A 21,832-nucleotide genomic window follows, 5' to 3' on the forward strand; every position below is an offset into this window, starting at 1 on the left:
AACCTCTTTCCCAGTTGTCTTATGGAAGACATGCATGAGGCGGTTAGAGATGAGGCAGGGGCGTGACGCAGCGGTGGAACCATGACATGCAATGTCAATATTAATACACAGGCACGAGGATGGTAAAATGGATGGATGAAGCTCTGAAGAGAGAGAGAAAGAGGGAGAAAGAAACATGCCAAAACATAATGAGGACAGTAAAACTCGACAGGTTACACTCTGCAGGCATGTTGCTTCTCCTCAATTTTGGCTTTTCATAGTTTTCTTGCAAACGATTTTCCTGCATTTACAAAATACGGCAACCTAGGATCAGGTTTGGCACTCTCTTTCCTTCTCTCTCTTTTTCAAATCGTAATTAGGGGACTGGGGGTGGTCGGGTTCATGGCAGCGCTCTCACCTGGTCTCACTCCTGCCAGCACGGGCAGCGGGTGGTGTGTGAACGCCATGCGGGAGGGCCTCGTCTGGGAAGTCAGGGCGTTGAAATCAAATTTCCCCGGCTTCTTAAGTGAACCAGGCGAGGACAGTCCTGACGAAAAAATAAAATAAAATGGGATCAACAAAAAAAAAAATAGTGGGGGGAGAGGGGGAAAGAGAGAGGTGGTTTTAATCAAAAATGTTATTTATTTAAGACTGAACTAAAAAAAAAATATTAAAAGGGGACTTAAGTTATCATTACCAGCTTAATTCCCTCATTGGTTGATGGCAATGACGTTTTAGCCACTGAACATTTACTAACCGTCAATTAGAATCGTAGAGAAACATATTTTAAAAGCAATAAAATGTTGTTTTAGGAAACCCTGAATACACGTCTTCAAAGAAAAAGGGAGCAGCGGCTAAAGCCAGTTTTACTCCGGTCAGAGCTGTGGCACACGTGCAACTGGAATAATCTCAGCCGTGCCATCGGAGATTCTCTTTCCCCTGTCATCTTTTTCTCTGTGATTCTCTCTTTTAGGTGCCAACTCAAGGACTCCTCCGTGCACGAGCCCGACCACAATAGAGCCACAGTTAGCTAGTTGTGGTCTGGCTTCAGAGGCTGCCTGGATGAGAAGAAGTCTTCATTCAGAAATAGCACACATAGTACAGTATGGACACGGCAGCTGCTGAGTGTGAAAGACAAGCAGACGGACAGAGAGTGGAGACAGAGGGGGAGAGAGAGAGGCGAGAAGAACGTGGGAGACATGAAAATATGCAAGGGAGCGAGAGAGCAAAGAAGAAACCTGTGAAAAATGCAGCGTTTTGTTTTTCAGTGCGTTGCTCTGACAACACGTATGAAATTGGAATGTCATAAGATGTTAAATATGGTTATTATCTCTTACTCACACATGCTCTCTCTCTCTCACACACACACGCACACACACACACAAGCATGTGTCTAATCACTCAAAAGCAACAGCCCTCTGACAAAGCAGCATGAAACAATACCATCTCTGCCCATAAGCTGCACTTCTAATCTCCTTAATAAGTGACTTATGTGATCATGCTGTCTGTCCAAACTTTATTTCACAGTCTTGTTTTGTGGTCTATTTTTGTGGCTCCTTTGCATCAAACAAGACATTAAATATGATTCCTCCACAGTTCTCCAGCTGGAGACGTGTGAAAGTCTATGGGAGTGTGGGGGCGTGTAAAACCTTCCCTCCCTGTGTGAAAGACTTAAGAAGCAAGTAGGTGGGAGTGAATATGTGTGAACCATTTATGTCTTGAGCTGATATACCCCCCCCCCCCAACCACTGTAGCAGGAATCTGGGGGTGTATTATACTGTCAGACAGATTCTAAGCATGAACATAATCCTGATTCCACTTCTGACATCAACGGTTAGCAGTGATCGCTGCGACCCGCTCGGCCGCTCTGACTGGAGGCAACGTGGACGAGGAAGACAAATATGAAGACGGTGTTAAAGGAAACCCCAAAGCCGAGAGGTTCAGGGAGGTGGCGGGAGAATCTGCCTCTAAATTAGAGAGAAATAACCCGCAGGGTTGAAACGAAGGCCAGCAAACGCTGACGATCGCGTGGCAACGTTGGCGTTGGACACGACATTTGTCCATAAAGAAGTCTAAAGTGTCACCCTTGAGGAAACAATATAAAAGTCAAGATTTAAGACCACATGTGCAACGGTCTAATCTCTCTCTGTGAGTGTGTGTGTGTGTGTGTGTGTGTGTGTGTGTGCCACAACTGCACTTGTTTCCTCTCTTGGCAAAGCTTTCGAATTTCACTGGCAACCAATCAAGCGCTCCCATGATGACCCTTCTGTCTCCCCGCACCAACAGGCCTGCCACCAGATGCGCCTCTGAAGCACACACTGGACAAACACACACACACACGCGCACATGCGCACAGAGCGCGGTGGCTTAAACAAGCGGAGGAGAGCGAGGGGAAGCTCTTCTCTCCAGCGACCCAAGGCACATGAATCCAGATGTATCCAGCCCCCACCTCCATCACAAACCTCTGGTGTCTCAGGAAAATTCCACAATCATTTGGAACTAATATGGAATCATGTTTGTTACGTCCCCCCGCCACAGCCGCCCACCCCCTCTTCAACCCCCTGTGGAGCAGATGTCTCCAGCATCCTCGCAGATCTCAAGGCTGCACATGCACAGAAACACCATCTGGGTCTGTGCTTCAGCTGTGCATGTGGGTATGTGCACGTGTGTGTGTGTGTGTTTGGGGGGGCTGTAACACACGAGCACAAATATACTATGTGTATTTCTCAATATATCTGTGGCTTTATATGTATAAATCCACCTCTGCTTATCACGTGCACGTGCGTGTGCACCTGTGTGTGCGTGCCTGTATGTTCTTTGCGTAACAATGGAGTCAGACGGTGCAGATGGTGGGATGCACCTGCAAGTGAATATGTTTCCAGGGCTCTTTATTTGTATGTGTGAGCGTGCACGTGCGTGTGTGTGTGAGAGAGAGCCAGAAGGGGGGAGAGAGGGGCTGCTTGTGAACATACCCACATCTGAACAGGAATCCCCAGATGAGTGGGGCAGCTGGGATCAGACACACACTTACATCACGTATTCATACTTGGTTTCATCTAATGTGGGAAAAGTGAATCGACTTCTTTAACAAAATAAAACAACTGTGAAGCGCCGCGTTAGTGACGTTTAAATAGAAAGTTTGCTGATAATTACAAACGGGTTACACTTCCTAATTTGTGTTTTCCAGGTCGTAAATGAGTTGGGCAGCGGTTGCCACGCAGCAGCATTCTTTGCCAACCTCATTAGAAGGTGTGCAAAGTTGTTTGCGGTGCACTTTAAAGTGTAACTGTGGTGCGAGAGAAACAGGAAACCCTGGAAAGGGAGGCTCCGGTGCGCACGGCCTGCAGCCGTCTCTGTTGTGCCTCTAATTAACAGCCTCTTAATTACCTTTACGGCTAAATAGACCAGCAGCCTCGGAGGCTCGGGCGAGCGAGGCTAGTTTGAGGCGACGCCGAAGTGGAGATGTTGGCATTTCACACCCTGCTGCACCGTCCCTCTCACCAGTTATCGCCATCTGAGCACAGTCTAGTCTCGTCTCTCCCCGTTCTGAGGTTTCCCCTCCGCTTGCCTACGTTTCCCTTCCCTGACGGGTTCCATCCCCGCCTGGGTCTCTCTCTCAATTAGGCGTAAGGGATGAGGGGCTGCAGGAAGTGCTTGGGAGCAGGAGGAATGGTTTTACACCTCTGATCCGCAGACGTTAAGCGTCTTAATGAGGGATTTGAAGCAGGGGAGGGACGGCGAGACAGGGGGGGAAGGAGGAAAGGAAGGCACCTGAACACCTGTTAAGGTGGAGAACCTAATAAGCATGTGTATCAAAGTGTGAACAACTGTATATGTGGGGGGTTGGAGGGTAGCGTGTGTGTGCGTGTGTGTGTGCCCACAAATGTGTTTCACTGGAACAGTCACAAAATGTAAATTTGTTCATGAGCAGTTTAAAAAAGTTCACTACACAGTACTTATATATGTATGTATGTATATATATAAATACACGTGTGTGTAAGTGTGCACACATACACATGTGTATATATACGTATACATCTGCACGCACACAAAGGGTCCATATACATAAATCTCACAGTCACACACAAAATTAGCTAAAAAGAGGCTGAAAAAAAAACAGCAAGTGTATATAAGTGTAATCGATGTTGTTCTAACCATGGTAAGGAAACTGCACGCCATCGTTTTCATGTTTTATCTTCCGCTCCTGCACACTCGCCAAATGGTGCTGCACTGAAAGTGGAGAAGGGTATTGTTAACAATGAGACAGAGAAAGAGTGTGTGTGTGTGTGTGAGAGAGAGAGAGAGAGACATAGACAGACTGGTAGAAAGTGAATGATGGAAATATTAAAAGTGAGAACTGTGCATGACGCTTTAAGGTGAGCATGAGACATATGTGAACCCATCACAATGGTGATGGCGTTGTGGTGCGTTAATCTTGGAGGATGAGGTAGGATTACTGAGGGAAACGTCCAAGGCGAAATCACAGAGGTGCTTTTTACTGCCAAAACAATGGAAACAGACATAAAAGCTCAGTCTGGCTGGTGCGAGCTGCTTTCAGCTGTTGGTTCACATCCTGGCATTTAGATGTCTAACGTCTGGAGCCATTTGGTGGACAACATGCATCAGAATTGATCCATGATAAACTCAATTTTCTGGGGTCTGGTTAAATTGGAGCACTGTGATATTTTTCAGACAGAATCGCACAGCGTGATATCACAGCATGAGAACTATTCCATTGAGTTTACAAAGGCCAAAATAACAAGCATGCTAATTTCATTGTGTAACACCTAAACTTGGTCAGACCTTTACACTGGGGGTCCAGTGGGTCACTATATATATTATATATTTGAGTTGTTTATCCAATAGTTAGCAGGTCAGGTTGGGTGTGAGTGCCTATTGGGGGTTCTATGGATGGTGTGATGATTCCATGGGAGACGGAGGAGGTGCAGAGAGATGAAGTCAGCTGAAACTGGACTTTGGTAGAGTGGGGTCAAGTGTGTGTGTGGGGGGGGGTGACCAGCAAAGGAGTTACCTGCATCCATGTCATTGGGCCACGCGCTGGACTGGGAGGAGCTGGCAGCTGGTGAGCGTCCCGGGTAGAAAACGTCATCGGTGGGACTTTCCAGCTCACTGTCATCTAATGACTTCCTCTTGGTGGAGCTAACGCCATGAAGATGGAAGGTGGAAGGAAACAAAGAAGAGGAACGTCCATTAAATGAAATATTACCTGTAGAAATGCAGAAATATGCACCGTTGCTACACAGAATCACCAAAGTCTGAATGAGTGTTGTAGCTAGCACGATCATAGCTGTAGAGTCTGCTGTGTGTAACGTGATCAGGAAAAAGCATGAGAAAAAGGGAGAAACCAACACACACACACGCCCTGAGGCTTTCTGTCTTTAGATTATGTCTTTGGAAGTGATAACTACCTCCGTGGAAGGTTTGCGTACAACTCCACCTCAGACCTAAAGTGACAGCAGATGACAGAGATAAGAGCAAACAGGCAAGTTAGGAAAGACACAGAAGGGGAAAAAGCAGAAAGAGGTATCTCACATTAATGGGGGGGGGGGGGGCAGCAATCCCAAAGGGGTTCACACACATATATGGGAAGAGCGGCTCCATAATAATGGGAACTAACTGCAGCCCTGCCCTTGAGCAAGCACAAATTTACGTACCAAAATACAACTAGCGCGTGGTGAATATAGCTGCCGACACATCCTGGACCTTTATTCTGCCTATGGTTTATTGTGGTTAAAAGGGCGTACCTGGTGGAAGGAGGGGAGGTGAGCGAGCGCCGCCCCAGAGCGACCTGGTTGATGTTGTAGTAGCTGGGACTGCTGTCCAGATCAGCCAGTGAGAAGTTCGGGCCCGTTCCCGTGGCTACAGGAGCTGATGGGACACACACACACACACACACACACACACACACACACACACACACACACACACAGATGAGTCATTTAGCGTTCTGGCACTGTTAAAACTCATTATCCACAGATATTCTCTTACTCTGTGACACTCTGACAAGTTCAGCCACGTTCCACACCCCCGATGTGACAAAGCAGTCCTGGAAACTCAGGTGACCTGCACAGGAAAAGAGTGCGTGCTCAGACACACAAACAGGCTGCTCACAGCACAAAATCACCAAATTTCTAGAATAATAAAGATCTAAAGGAGAAGAAATCTGCGACTTTGTTTGTGGAGCAACATCTAAATATTCATACTGATTAATATTGATGAAATCAATTCTATTATGCAAATGTGACAGCATTTGGACAGTAGGTGTGCATCCATGTATGCATGTGTGTGTCTGTGTGCATGTGTGTACCTACCGTTGGGTGGTGGTTTGATGTCTGCGTCCCCTTGTTGGCTGGAACTGTCTGACTGTCCCGACTCTACAGAAAAGGAAAATAAGAGTTTAGTTTGCCATGAAATGTTTCCTGCTGAAGAATAAAGGCTCTTCTTGGCTACAGAGTACATCCTTTTGTGTGTACATCTCTATTTGTGTGTACATGATTTCCATCTAGGAATGTTTCCCACCATCTACCTCTGTCCTCCTGACTTAATGTACAATGATTTATTGTGTTCTGCTATGCTATTTACTATCTAACCACACAATCATATCCCAAGCCCTAATCCTATTTAATACCTTCTTGCTGGTAGGGATTTTTTCTGCATAAACAGAGCACCTTACACACACACACACACACATGCACGCACGCACATGCACACTGAAAATGAACCTCAATCTGTTATTCTCTGTGTCATTGCTGTAATCCTTTTATGGACATAACTTTGAATAGCATTTTCATCATACTATAAGATGTGTCTACACACATCTATCTATTATTTCTATCTATCCATCTATCTATCGATGTGAGTGTGTGTGTGTGTGTGTGTGTGTGTGAGATTGTGTGTATGTCCCTGATAAGAATCAGTGCATTTTTCTTGCCAGGTGTGGTGTAGTGGCTAATACTATAAACTGGCCATTTAAAGCTACTAAGTTGTCAATAGCTTGTAAGCTAGCTAAAAGGAGGTGTTTCTCTGCTAGCTGCAGGTGATAAGAGAGCACATAGACTCCAGCCAGCAGCACTTGCCTTGCAGCCATACTAAGCCAGAGATTACTAAGCAGAAACAATAACAGACCTGTCTCGCTGCCTACGAAGCGCCGCTTATCCACAGAGAGATACAAGACAGAAGAGAGCCAGAGCGGAAAACAGAACGAGTATTGAAATGAAAAGAGAGCTTCTTTTCTTTGCTCCTCATGCAGAATCACTTACTCTGTTTCTCACTAGTAGGGTGTAATCCTGGCAGCCATCTTAGAGCTTGGCAGCCATCTTAACATTGGCGGTAGCGCCACATTCCAGCTAACTGACGGCACTCACTCCAAACATATGAGGCTGCGCCCCCGCTGCACATGCACCCAGACGGTTTCAAACACACACACACACACACACACACACACACACACACACACACACACACACACACACAGACTTCAACACACTCATACATGGACAAACACTCAAATACACACCGAGAGTAAACATATGATGCCTAATGAAAGCTGTTGAAGAAAGGAGCGCCATACTTTTATCGTAGCGGTGTCTGCAGTCACAAACACCACGTCCCTCACACATACTGTACACTATAGGAGTACTATAGGGGTACTATAGGAGTACTATAGGAATACTATAGGAGTACTATAGAGTATACTATAGGAGTACTATAGGGGTACTATAGGAGTACTATAGGAGTACTATAGGAGTATACTATAGGAGTACTATAGGGGTACTATAGAGTACTATAGGAGTATACTATAGGAGTACTATAGGAGTGTACTATAGGAGTATACTATACTGGACTCCTGCTTGGTAACACGGCTACTTTTGCACATATCACCTACATTTAAACTATATCGCTGCCACAACTCTATTTGACTGTCAGGGAAACAAAACATATGTTCAAGGTAGAAATATGAAAGAATCACAGTTTTCTAAGTGAATCCAATCTCTTAATTTTCACAATGAAAACCAACACCAACATATATGGTCATCCTCCACATCCTCTGTGGGCCAATATCTTAAGGTATTTGTCCGGAAAGCGTTTATTTCCTTCCTGATCCTGAGGTCCGGGTAAGAAAAGGACCCTTTTCTGCCAACGTGCTCTTTGGCTGAGGCCTTAGTTACCGCTCCTGCTTCATGGGGCTGAGTTCAGCAGGGTGTCACACGGCTGGAAAGTGAGGAGGACAGGGGTTAGTCGGAGGAGGTGTGTGTCGGAGCTCTGCCAGCTGCAGCTTACATCTGTCGAACCCCCCCCCCGCTCCATAACATCACAGCCAGGCCCTTATCTCTCCCCCACAACCCCCCAAAGAACTCCCTTAAACAACCTTGTTCTGGGATGAACAGCGACCCTGACAGTGCACTGAAGCTGCGACACCGGTGGGAACACCAGCGATCCCAAACCTGCTGGACCTCTGGAAGACTAACTGAATAACAGGGTCACAGACTTTGTAATAGCACAAATAATTACAAGATCCAAGGCTTTGACTGAAGTGTACGATGGAATTTAGAGTCTCTTCAGATCGTTGCCATCGCGGACGGACGTAAAGTCCAGTTAAATGTGACGCGATGAAGGTGGAAACGAGGTGAGCTCTAACGACTGAATCGATCTATTAACAAGGTTCAGCTGATTTATCAATGTTTAAACGCTGCTGTTACAGGTACACAAAGCTGGGGAATACCGTCGCTGGTTGGGGAGTGAGGAGGTGCAGGGGTGGGGCAGGAGGAGGTGCAGGGGTGGGGCAGTGAGGGGTGGCAGGGGTCGTAGTGAGGAGGTGCAGGGGTTGGGCAGTGGGAGGTGCAGGGGTCGGGTAGTGAGGAGGTGCAGGGGTTGGGTAGTGAGGAGGTGCAGGGGTCGCGTAGTGAGGAGGTGCAGGGGTCGGGTAGTGAGGAGGTGCGGGTTGGGTAGTGAGGAGGTGCAGGGGTTGGGCAGTGAGGAGGTGCAGGGGTCGGGTAGTGAGGAGGTGCAGGGGTGGGGCAGTGAGGAGGTGCAGGGGTCGGGCAGTGAGGAGGTGCAGGGGTCGGGCAGTGAGGAGGTGCAGGGGTGGGGTAGTGAGGAGGTGCAGGGGTGGGGCAGTGAGGAGGTGCAGGGGTTGGGTAGTGAGGAGGTGCAGGGGTTGGGTAGTGAGGAGGTGCAGGGGTGGGTAGTGAGGAGGTGCAGGGGTCGGGCAGTGAGGAGGTGCAGGGGTTGGGTAGTGAGGAGGTGCAGGGGTTGATTCCTGCGTGTTCAGAAGGTCGAGCATGACAGAGGTTTTGTTCTGGACTATTGGACTCTGACAGCATCTGAAGTCACTCTGCTCTGTTGTTCTACATTACTACATCCGTATAAAACAGTTTGAGAACTCCCTCTCACTGTCGCGGGGAGCGAGGGTGCAGCTAAATAACACACGAACACACCTCCTGCGAAGGAACGCAGCGGTCGGAAATAAGAAATAAACCATCAGAAGGTTGAAAGATTTAAAACAAGAACCAATCCAGAAGTGACAGAGACGTAGAAGTAGCAGAAGCCCATTGTTTGACAGATGTGTGAGCACTACTGGTCGTTTGGGGGGCCGTGCAGCACACACAACACACACGCACACACACACACACACACACCACTGAAACAAAAAATGAGCTAATGTACGATGTCGCCACATGGAGCCAGTGAGCGTCCAGATACATGAGTGTGTGAGTGTAACTACACATTTTTGCACGGGCTGTTGGTTCACATTTCCCTCCTTGTTGGAGCAAATGTCATCTCTGCTCCCCCCGTCTCTCTTCTCCTCCCCAAAACACGGGATAACGCGGTGCAGCCTCCCAATTGGGTTTCACTTAAGAGGTTTATCGGTATGTTGCTAAACATTCTGACCTTTTTTTAATCCTTAATGCGCTTAAAATGTTCCAAACCTCCTAATCCCCCCGACTATCCCACACAGATGTTCAGTCAGTTCTTTTATTGGATATTATTTTATTATTTTATATATACATATTTCATTTAAAAAAAAAAATTTATGTCTGTGTCAAATTAGGGTATATTTCTGTTTCAGTGCTACGAAGTCTTTCTTGGCACTTTCTCGTGTGTGTGTGTGTGTGTGTGTGTGTGTGTGCACTAATGCCCTTCTCCAAAAAGTGCTACCCACATCCCCACGTGGTGAAGTGTGAATGTGACCTTTCCGAACGTTTGTTATTTTCAAAGCAAGCGATTTGAACTGTAATAGAAAGGAAAAAGAGTAGTAATGTCACGTGATCCATTATAGGTGTGCAGACGTCACCGTTGCCATAGTAAACACGCTGCAAGTAAACCTCCAAACATGGGATGGATTTGCAACTGAATGTATGCGCCTGAGTGTCTTTGTGTGTTTCTGTTTGAGTGTGTAAAATAGTCCCAGGCAGGCCAGCAGGCAGCCTGTGTGATAAGGTGGCATGGTAAGTCTCTATGTGTGTGTTTGTGTGTGTTTGTGTGTGTGTGGAGCAGGTGTGCCTGGCCGCCCCGCACAGCTTGTTGCCCATCTGTGCACCCTTCTGTGTGCCGCCTGTGCCCACGCTCTGCCAACAGCACTACGCCATTGCAAGAAGACCCAGGAGAATGGGATGCTGAGAGATGAGGGGAGGGGGGGGGGGGGAGGAAGCAGAGATGCAGGGAGAGGAAGTGGGGAGGGATGGAGGGAGGAGCTGGGACCGGAGGGAGAGGAAGACGAGGAGACGGGAGAAGAGCGGGGGATTAAAGATGGGGGTTACCTTTGATGTGGCGGCAGAAACCCTAGAGGTCAGAAGGTGAGGATGAGGGAGACATTTGGGAGACACGTGGTCTTCCTGGAAATTCCTCGGTAACCCTTTGATTTTGGAATTTAAAAGTTACATGAGCCTTTCATTAATGTGTAGGATTTTCCACATTTTCAAGCTGAATTCAGGTCGGTTTAACCTCGGCAATAATAGATCGTATTAAGGATTTCGGGTTTTCCTCAATATAAAATAATACAGGACTTTTATTTCCAGATAAATGGGCTCATCATTGATGTGCTACAGTTCTGGAGACGGTTGTGCAGATTAAATCCAAGAACAACTTCCTCATGTTTGTCCTAGTAGTTATTTAATTTCAAAGATCAACCCCCCTGGCGTGCTCCTTTAAAGAACAGTTTTATCCACGCTGAAATATTCAAGAATAAATCTCAATTTAGTCTTAAATTTAGTGTTAATTAGCTATATAAACGAGTTACATATGCCCCGAGCACACCTCTGATCTTTGATTAACCTGTTTTTTCGAATGACACTTTGATTCTGTGTTTTATAGGTAGGTAATCCCCAGTCAACAATGCCTGAGCATGTGCACGAAAGGGTGTGTGTGTGTGTGTGTGTGTGTGTGATTGTAGTTAAGACTCAGAGCTTCAGCACGGTTCACAACCCAGCCTAACAGAGTGTGAATGTTCCCCTGCTGAGCTGATACTGATATAACTGTCCTGTAAGTGGTGTTGACACCAGCATTATTACCCTGTCAACCTCCATCGCTACTCAGCTTTAAGGCGACAACTGAGGCAGGGGCACAATCGAAGTCAGACCAGTGTGTCTGCATAACCCCACTCACTGCAGCCCAAATAAATAGAGCTGCACAAAGGCCGGAAAGGGAAAGAGAGGGAGGAGTGTGGGGAGGGTGTAGCAAGGAGGAAGAAGAGGGGGCAATAAGGGCACGCTTGCTCTCGTCTACACATTTATCTGCAGTATGGTGCTATCGCCACTAGGTGGCGCATATTTGGCAGCTAAAGGCATGGATAAACGCAAATAAAGCAAGAGGGCCAAACTTGGCAGCAAACTTCACTCTGAACTGCAGAAAGAAGCAGTCCAAGAGCAGAAAGGTGGAAAAAAGGATAAAGAGAAAGACAGGAATTAAACCGGCACATGTATGAACTGTACATGCATATGTTTAAATGAACATAAACATAAAAATAACGCCGATTGTTCTATATAATTGATATCAAGCATAGAGCCACATAACCTCCAAAAGACTTTTCTGTTCAACGATCACTGGCTGTTTGTGCTAAACAAGCGAGTGAGTCTAATATCTCCCTGACAGTAAGACTCATATTTACCTTATCCTCACATTTATGGCTCAACGCTCTCTACACAAAAACATCCAAGAAAGACGGGCGCATTGGAAGGGAGCGCATGCATCACATGCTGTGGGAGATGGGAAAAGACGTACGATGACCATCTTCCTGTTGTTTGAAATGCCAGCAAGGAACAACTTCCGAGGAGACGCCAAAGTCTATATTTTTAAGAGTAGCTGGGTTAAACTGTGTGGAAAGGTGCCGAGTGGCTATTGGGCCTAATACAGTCTGAAGCAGACTCGTCAGTCTAATAAAACGTAAAGCCAGGGAACATTCAGCTCCCGGTGAGATTTGGATTATCCTGTCTTGATCCCGGTTCTTGCTATAAAAGTGAGACACAGCAGATGCTTCAAGGTAACTTTGGACCCATTCCCAACATTGTCTGTTCCATAGATTCTGTTTAAAGACATCACTCACGCCAGAACCGTCTCCATTTAACACATTTGTTTGAGCATTATGTTCATTTTTTCTTTCACACACAAGTTTTATAAGTACTTTTTTCTGCTCTTTCATTTTCCAGACTCTAAGAATTTTTCAAAAGATACATAAAAGAAAGTAAATTACACTAGTATACTGCTGGAGCACTTGCACAGCCAAGGACACATTGATAACAGAAACACACACACACACACACGCACACGCACAGAGAGTGATATTGAATTTGGTTGCCAACTTCTCCTAAAGCACCACTGAGATAACAGTGATAAAAAGCATACTTCCTGAAGCCAAGTCTCCCCCCCCCAAGGAACACTTCAATGAAAATTTAGAGTAAACTCTTCACTTTATGAATATAACAATGGCTCTGAAATTCAGTTGGGTGCATGTGATGCACTGCAAAGCAAGAGACCCAATTATATAAAATCTCTTTAAGTTCTTTGCTCAGGAGAGATGGAAAGATGAAAGGAAAGAAAGACTTCACCCAATTTGAATGCAAGTGAAAATAACGATCAGTGGGGAACGCAAAGACGGCCACAATCCAAATTGTTTTCAGTCGAAGATTGTTTTTTTTCTTCATTATAAGAAAAAAGGGCATTAGTGATTCACAGGGTGACAAAGTAGTTATTAGGCACTGCTTCTCCCTGCTGACGTGCACATGTGGAGTGCACACAGAGGGCTGGACACTTACACAAGATGTGTCTCACTGGGATGTACCAACAATCCCAGTGACTCAGTCCTGTCAATGTGTGCCAAGAGAAGGGAGGCAGGGCTCAAAGTATGAGGGATAGAAGGGTGGGAGATCAAAGGAAAAGGAGGAGCGATGACGCTAGCGGGGGGGGGGGGGGGGGGCTGGCAAGTCGAGAGTAAAGTGTATAAGAAGGGATTATTATATCGTATAAATATATGGGAGACATCTCCAGGAGAGCAAACTTGATCAAAGGGGTCATGCTGTCATTTTGACAGCACACACACACACACACGCACGCACACACACACACACACACACTAGCGGAAGCACATGAAACTAGTGCTGCCAAGCAGTGGTCACCTTTGACCCTTTGGCACTCTGCAGTTTGAGTCGCTGCCAGCCAGACAGCTCTATGCAGGAAGTAGAGCAAACTGTTTGTTTGAATGTGCATGTGTGTACATACGGGTGTGCACATACGGGAGTGGACGCGCTGGCCAATCGCAGCCACCACGTCTGATCGCACCAGCCAATGAAAACAAAGTTTAACGAGGTTGACAAAGTTGATGATTGCTTGTTTTGTGACATGTCAATAATTCACCAGTGCGTTTGTGTCTGTAATGTCGCGTCTGTGCGTTCAGGCGCTGCTGTTCTGATGGAGGACGAGAAGAAGAACCATTTGCTTCTCGACATTTAGGTTTTAAAATCATCATTTTAGCAGCTCCCATGTTGCATCTTGCAACAATATAAAAACTGGTACCTTCAAAGCCAAATATCTGACAGAAAAGTCATATATGTACATGTTGTTCACCCATGTCATTTATACTAAAGGAGACTAAAAAACCTATAAAAGAAAATAAAATTCAGTTGTTTTAATTTTGGTTTAGAATCAATTAGCAGGAGCACCAACAACATCTGAGTGGATTAAAACAAAGTTTAACAGATGATTAACCTGTTATACTTATTATTCTTTCTAACTAAAAGTGTTTACACATAAATCAGGTTATCAATCATACATTGATCGGTCATACGCGTGTTTCCGTACGTCTTTATATAAGAAGATAACCTCACCACTTTGCACCCGATTATCTTGTAAGTCCATCCTACTTAACGTGTCCTCATCGTAATCATCGCAAACATCATCCCTACAATCCATGTCGCCAAGAGCGCGCGCACACACGCACACGCGCACACACACACAGTCTATGACCCTAATCAATTAAATGAAGGATAACCCCAGATCTAAATCCTGCCAAAGCAGATCTGACCAGTCTTTTACCACATTATGTATAATACTCCAAAAAAAAAGCAGCAAAAGTGTTATTCTAAAAAGAAAAAGAAAAGTTGACAGTTTTGTGGGTTTTCCATAGATGATGTGAGGCTGCAGGCTCAGCTTAGCGCCGCTCCAGCTCAACATATCGGGATCTGCTACGGTTCTGATCGGTCTTCTAACTCTAACAGCAATGCAGCACAGCTGTCCACACCTTCATGTGACAAACCAGAGGTGCTGCTGGGAAGAGTTGCAAAAATGTGGGTTGCTAATAAACCTTAATTACACGTCTTATTAATCTGGCATTTAACGCTGAAGAAGCTGCTCTTTAGCGAGGACGATGGATGCAAGCGTAGCTTCTAGAAATGCTGACGCTCTGTTCTGTTCATATATCCCAACTTTGCTGCACATACAACAGCAAATTCCTCAGACGGGAACAGAGCCTTGGCATTGGGTCGGGCGCTGCAATGCAGGCTTAATTGGTGACCGGATATTTCTGCAACACAAAACAGAGAATAAGGCTGAACAATCAGGACAGGACTGCACTCTTTGCCACAGAAATAATGAACACTATCAGAGATTAGAAACAATGTGTCTGTGCAGTGAACCTGAGATTGTGCGAGCCTGATCCTCTGTAATCTAACAGTGATGTAATGCCTGGTGCAGCCCCCCCATAATATGTTACATAACCTTATAACAGGCTTACGTACCCAAGGGTTCACAGGGTTGAGTGCATGAATGGCTTTTTGTGTGGGACCATATGTATGAGGATCATGAAGCAAAATAAAGTATTACTAAACTTTAGCTGGAGTCATTTACCCCTCATTAATTCCATCCAGAAAATTCCAACTTTAAGCAGTTTTGTTTTGTGCTGTCACAGCTGGTGGAGCTGAAATGAAACCCATCTGAATCTTCAAAAGTCCGCCCGACTAACGCCGTCACCCGGAGACAGGCCTCATTCAGAGGCGTGAAGCCCCTCACCATCGTCTCCACCGACACATGTGCAGAAAAGATGGGGCAGCATTATTTAAAGGCGCATTCTGCTGTCTGGTGTCGTCAAATCAGCCTCCACGGAGACACTTGTCTTCTTCCCCAGCCACAAATGTGCTGATCTCAGAGAGAAAAGCTTTGATTCATTTCTGACTGGCAGTTCTTGTAACCACTGCATCGTCCCGTGAGCACCAGAGAAGCTGACGGTCTCCCTACAGCAGCAACGCTGAGCACGCTGCACGTGTGAGGCAGGAGGCGCGTTCATATGTGAAAGCACATGTGTGTCTTTGTTACACCGTTTACGTAACAGACGGGGTCCTTCGGTTCAAGCATATTTAAAGACTGGGTAAGCAACTTTGACAGGCAGAGAGAAAAAAATCAGAGGAAGGACTGAGAGAAAGTGGGGGTGTGGGGGGGTGTGGGGGGGGTTAGCATGTTCTGCTGAAATGTAGAAAATAAATACATAAAATGGGGCATGAGATGGGTAAAGAATGCTGAGGAGAGACATAAAGACATTATGAGAGAAGGAATGTAGAAAAATGGCCACATAAAAACTCCCATTTTTTACCCAGAATGCCACAGGAAGCTGGGGGCACCTGACAGAGAGACTGTAATGGATGTCTGAGCTCACTTTCACGGCCAGACACTATCGCTCGGACACACAGATTAGGACACTAAGATGTTGCCCTTCTCAGAATGGACAGAGAATTAGACAGCAAGAGGTGTTGGGAAATGGTGAGAACAGGGGAGAGTAGGAATCAGGGGCATAATCCAGGAAGAAAAGACTAAACGCATGAAAGTCAGAGAGAGAAAGAGGCAGAGTAAAAAAAAGGGAGAAGCATGAAGGCTTGTTTCTGGTGGGACTCCAAGAACCAGCATCTGTTTGGCTGGGGCTCAGAAAAGTCTAGTGTTTCACCCTGCAGTGCCCGGGGGAATGCTATTCCAGGCTGCATGGGCTTCTATGAAAAACAGCTTTATGTGGAAAAGGGGAGATGGAGGGAACCGGAGAAAGAGTGGCAACATGGGAAGGAAGGAGATCAAGAGTGAGAGGAAGGGAGAAGAGAGGGCAAAACAGAAAGCAGGGAAGGATCTGAAAGTAGAGATAAAAATTCCATTGAAACTTGAAGTTAATTCTGAGAAGAAACATGAAAAAAAATGGAGAAAATAACAGAATAAATGACACAAGACGCTACCCTGCTGCCATCTGCTCTCACACCAGCTCACAAAAACCTACCAGATCCAGTTTGGTTCAGACAGTAGAATCCTCAAAAACACCCCAGCAACGCAGGCTGAACCCCCCCCCCCCCCTCCATCTGAGTTAGGCCAGCTGTGTTGTGGCTCAAAGCCCCAGGGTTCCTCACCTGTCAGTTAGCGGCTGAATCCCCCCAACACCCACCCCCCAAAGGGACGACAAACAGCTGGCTAACATGTGGCACTGATGTTCACCTCCCAACGCAGCACCTGGGAGTGTTTGTACAGTGATGACGGACCATCACAGTTCCCGTGTGCAGACCAGAAAGCGACATCTAACGAGTCTTAGCGAGGCAGACTGGTTGCTCGCTGGTTGCGAGACCCAAACCACTCAGTTGCGTAACAGTAATCTTGTGCGCGAGACTGGTGTGGTAACTATAAGGATATACATTTCACTGGCAAAGCAAGGACATTTGTTGGGGTTAAGGCCAGAAATGGGTTTAGGTTGAGGTTAGAACAAATCATGTTGGTGAGTCCTCAGTACAAGCATGCCAGCATGTGTGTGTGTGTGTGTGTGTGTGTGTGTGTGTTTGAACGGGAGGTTGCGGTATTACAGCGGGGCCCTGGTCTTAATCAAAAGCAGTCAGTTTTCCCTGGAAAAACAATGAGGGAAGGCAAGGTCTACTTGAGGTAACTCACCAAGAGTGGGAGGGAGAAGACAAAGTGGGAATGGATGGATGAGTGAGGGATGATGGAAGAGGGGAGCAGAAACAGGGAGGGGAGATACGGCACGGACGCGCGGCGAAATGGAAAAAGAGAGAAAGAAAAATCGGTGTAAAGCGATAAAAATGCGGTTTTCCTTACGTGATACTTTGCCACCACTTTCTCTAAATCACTTGTTCTTTTTGTCTCCTCTGCTTCCATCATGTGTTCTTGAATTCCTTTACAGTATATATTAAACTCCTTCCAGCTCCCACTGTGAAACATAAGCCTGCACTATCAGATTTGTGGGGATTTTATTCATTTTAAGGCATTTTGGTTGTCTGGTCTGGATTGATGTGGAGCAAAGCATCACCAAACCCCCACGTAAAGCTGCTCAGGGTTGGCCGAGGCCAGACCGGGGAGAGAGACCGTCAGGCAGCTGTGGGAAGACCGCCAGATCTCTAAGGGTCGGAGACGCCACGTTGGAAATTCTGACATGCAGTTTGCTATGGCGAAGCACCTCCTCTGTCTCTGAAAAACTGCATAAAGATGCCAAATCCATGTGAGACGATGTTCACAAAGTGACATGGATGCTTGATTCTTTAACAGAATTGGACATCCTCTAAAAACCACATCATTAGTCTGGTCCCATTCAGTTCTGTTTTTATGGGTCTTTTTCTAGTGAGGCATCAATATCTCAGCTGTCTCCTTTAAGCCGATAAATGCGTTAACTTTATCTTTGGCTATGCTGCTCCGCTTGCACTTTTATGGTCAGGACCTTCACAAACGGACAACGAGAGACCAGTACTGGTAAAATAAAGGATTCATCACCACAGACACACACTTGGACTGCAGACTTGATAGTGACTCTTTAATGCACTTTTCACCTCACTATTGCAAGAAAGAGCTGAAAAATGACACTTTGACTTTAAAGTAGCTAAACATATATATGTATAGAGAGAGACAAGCAGACAGACAGACAGACAGACAGGTAGACAGGCAGGCAGACAGACAGGCAGGCAGGTAGACAGGCAGGCAAACAGGCAGGCAGGCAGACAGACAGACAGGCAGACAGACAGGCAGACAGACAGACAGGCAGGCAGGCAGGCAGACAGACAGACAGGCAGACAGACAGACAGGCAGGCAGACAGGGAGGCAGGCAGGGAGGCAAACAGGCAGGCAGGCAGACAGGCAGACAGACAGGCAGGCAGGCAGGGAGGCAAACAGGCAGGCAGGCAGGCAGACAGACAGACAGGCAGACAGACAGGCAGACAGACAGACAAGCAGGCAGACAGACAGACAGACAGACAGACAGGCAGGCAGGCAGGCAGGCAGGCAGACAGACAGGCAAACAGACAGACAGACAGGCAGACAGGCAGGCAGGCAAACAGACAGACAGACAGACAGACAGGCAGACAGACAGACAGGCAGGCAGACAGACAGAGCCCATGGCCTGATGTGTGTTGGCTCAGTATGTGAGTGCATGGCATCATGCCACTGTCCTCTGTCCAACCTGATGCATATGATGGGATGGATGTACATGCTCCCACCACTGAAGTGGGGAACCTTCCACGCACCAGTTCAGATCTACTCCATCACTTTCTGAGCCCAATGACACAAGTGTGGAAAGTATGCAGCATGAATTAGAGTGAAACAATGACGCGTGGAAGCGCAGGTGCGCACACACACACACACACACCACACACACACACACGTACACACTCGCTCACAGAGGCACAGGTGCTGTAGTATTAACGAGAATCACTTTTAATGAGTGGTGTTGAAGGAAGGTTTAATGCTGCATTAATACGATCTGATTACGCTTCTCCGCGGCCTTCAAACAGGGTAGTGAAAAATGAACAATTCCCTTCTCCTCCATTCTCCTCCCACTCACTTTTCCCTCTCAGTCACATCGCAGCTCTCCACATCCAACTCATTTCTGCCTCTTTAGGTGTTCACAACTTAACTTTGCCGTCTTTCAGAGAAACACAAGTGGTATTTCAAGCAAAGTTGAAAAGTTTGTACGACCCAACAATATGCAAAGACAAGCGTGGTCCGAGTTAACCTCTGGGAATGCTCAGGGAAAGAAGAAAGCAGAGGGATTACAAATAATCAAAATGTAATTATGTAAGGGGGGGGGGGGGAGGTTCCGTCTGTGTTTCAGGATAAAGTAGAAGACTGTATAAAATCAACATAGCAATGAGGCGGTTAACAGAGGCGGTGATGTAATCTACTTGGAGGGTTGTGGCGAAATTACTGACGCCTTTACTGATTGTCTCTCTCAGGGGAAATGGGAACGGGAAAAGAGCCAGAAAGGAAAGTGTAAGGAAGAAGGAATGTTGCACATATTTGGGGCGTGTGCCTCACTTGCATTTGAGTCCACGTCAAACGAGTGTTTCAGCCCTCAGTCGCTGACGCGTTGTGATCAATGTGCGTGATCAATAAGCCAGTGTCAGATGGTTTTAGCTCAGGCTGACCGACTCAGCCAGGATGCATGGAGCTAACGCTGCAGGCTTATTATTAGCTTTCTGGCCAACAGCTGCAGATCTGTCAGCTCCTTAATAGCTGATAGTGATTATTTGGGCTTATTGACAAGCTAATGGTGAATCTGGGCTATCAGGGATTGTCTATTGGGAGGATTACTGCCTGAACTAGCCAGGATGTAGGGATGATAATGAGAGCAATTGTGGTGTTGATGACGGGCCAAGCTGATCATCATCAAGACAGAAAATCCAGAGAAGGTTATGTAGGATGGAGAAACACTATGGAGCCGACTTCAACCAGAGTTTTAGTCATACAGAGAAATCTTCTGCCTGGGATCAGCCGAGACGCTGCTACAGCCACTCTGTGGTGTTCTACCAGAACCAGAGTTTACGTTCTAACCCTTCCAGTTTAACTTTGATCATATTTGTCTAGTGAACATGGTTGGACCGGCTGTTCGGGCGCAGCGGTGTACGGCAGACAGAGCGAGACGCCAAGACGATCAAGGACAAGGTGGAGTGACTCACTCAGATTAACTCTTCTCTGGCTTTTCAAACAACGCTGACAGATGCGCAGCCCTCCACGCCGCCATTTGTCAGGGATCTATTCCTGCACTTAAAGGCACGCTCCACACTCCAATAATACATATGCAGAAACACGCATGCACTCAAATGGCTTATGATACCTTTGTCACCTCCCACACACTGGTTATCTTCAAGGACACAAAACCCTCAAGATCCCCTAGCAAATTTTCACGCATGCTGCCTAAATGGAGCTGAACGCGAGCATTAAGCCTGGCAGCGAGGAAGCAAACAAAAAAGAGATGCCTATGCTGAGGGGGGGGGGGGGGCAGCAGGAGGTTTATTTCTACTGAACGCACCGATTTTTATTTTCATTTACAATGTTCACATACAGACACTGATTCTCACATAAATGCTGCATCTCTTCCAGCAGAGAGAAACAGACCCAATCCTCTCAACTTCTACAGCAGGAAGAGGCCCTCAAACAGACTAGCACCGACGTCCAGGGCCCAACATTAACGAGCACACACGTCAAATACCTGTGCCGACAGGTTTTAGGGGAGAGAAGAGGAAACACGTCGGGTCCACTTTGCATTTTCCTCTAAATTCAATACGTTTTTCATTATTTTTGTCCAGAAAGAAATTGAGTAATGATTTACAGGAACTTTTGAGAACACATTTTTTGTCCTTATTCCTTCACAAAAACATTGCCAACAACGAGGGGGGGGTGTGCTGCTTGGCTGCCTCTCACTACAAGGTGGAAGCTTATCTATTTTGTACCCAAGACAGTAGTCTCACTGTTCCTGGAAGTTTTATCTGAACGTCCATCAGGACCTTCCTTACTCCACATTACACGGCACAATAGAATTTTCTTCCTCATTAATGGCAAGGAAATTCTTTGCTTCTGCTGTAACGGACACAGTTTCTTTAACCTCACCTTTTATTTTGCCAGTAACACTTTTGCAAACACTAGTTTGCCAATTTTGGGTGTGTAATATGCACTTTGTTTACCTGAGGATTAAAGGAAATAACGTCGTGTTGGTTTAACACTGAAGACACACAGAAGTTGATTTATCTTCTATACCTCTGTTTAGTAGAATCAGCCATCTACGTGTGTTGACTCTAGCTGACATTAACACTGGGCGTCTGTATGTCAGGCCGCCCTTTGCCTGACCCAGCAGGATGGGCTGAGTAGCAAGACTGGAGTCCCACCTGCTCCAACTCAATAGAATCCTCACACAGACACCAGAATTTGAATCACATACACAAAGACGCACTCGCACAGACATAGTTGATATACATTGAGAGGCACAAAGGCACAATTATGCACATACAGGACTCTACATCACAGTTACTCCCTCAATGACTCTTTCATCCTGGCAGACAGACTGAAAGAGGAAAGAGTCGGAGAAGTGATAAAGCTCCAGACA

General features: G+C 46.4%; 1 protein-coding gene across 16 annotated transcripts in view; it reads right to left on the reverse strand.

Annotated features, from left to right (window-relative positions):
- Positions 1-21,832, reverse strand: part of LOC130527259 (nuclear factor 1 X-type-like) — a 77,440-nt gene that overhangs the window by 11,553 nt on the left and 44,055 nt on the right. For 7 of the 16 annotated variants that reach the window (XM_057035543.1, XM_057035534.1, XM_057035538.1 and 4 more), the window contains 7 exons: positions 6,312-6,374; positions 5,989-6,063; positions 5,745-5,868; positions 5,409-5,444; positions 5,012-5,139; positions 4,135-4,209; positions 398-526 (listed from right to left, as the gene is read on the reverse strand). In XM_057035543.1, the coding sequence (XP_056891523.1) occupies positions 398-526; positions 4,135-4,209; positions 5,012-5,139; positions 5,409-5,444; positions 5,745-5,868; positions 5,989-6,063; positions 6,312-6,374 (630 nt within the window). The remainder of the gene's footprint in view (positions 1-397; positions 527-4,134; positions 4,210-5,011; positions 5,140-5,408; positions 5,445-5,744; positions 5,869-5,988; positions 6,064-6,311; positions 6,375-21,832) is intronic. The other 9 variants (XM_057035544.1, XM_057035539.1, XM_057035536.1 and 6 more) reach the window with 5 other exon arrangements.

Source organism: Takifugu flavidus, chromosome 6 (genome assembly GCF_003711565.1).
Source record: "Takifugu flavidus isolate HTHZ2018 chromosome 6, ASM371156v2, whole genome shotgun sequence".
In the NCBI taxonomy this organism is placed as follows: Eukaryota; Metazoa; Chordata; class Actinopteri; order Tetraodontiformes; family Tetraodontidae; genus Takifugu; species Takifugu flavidus.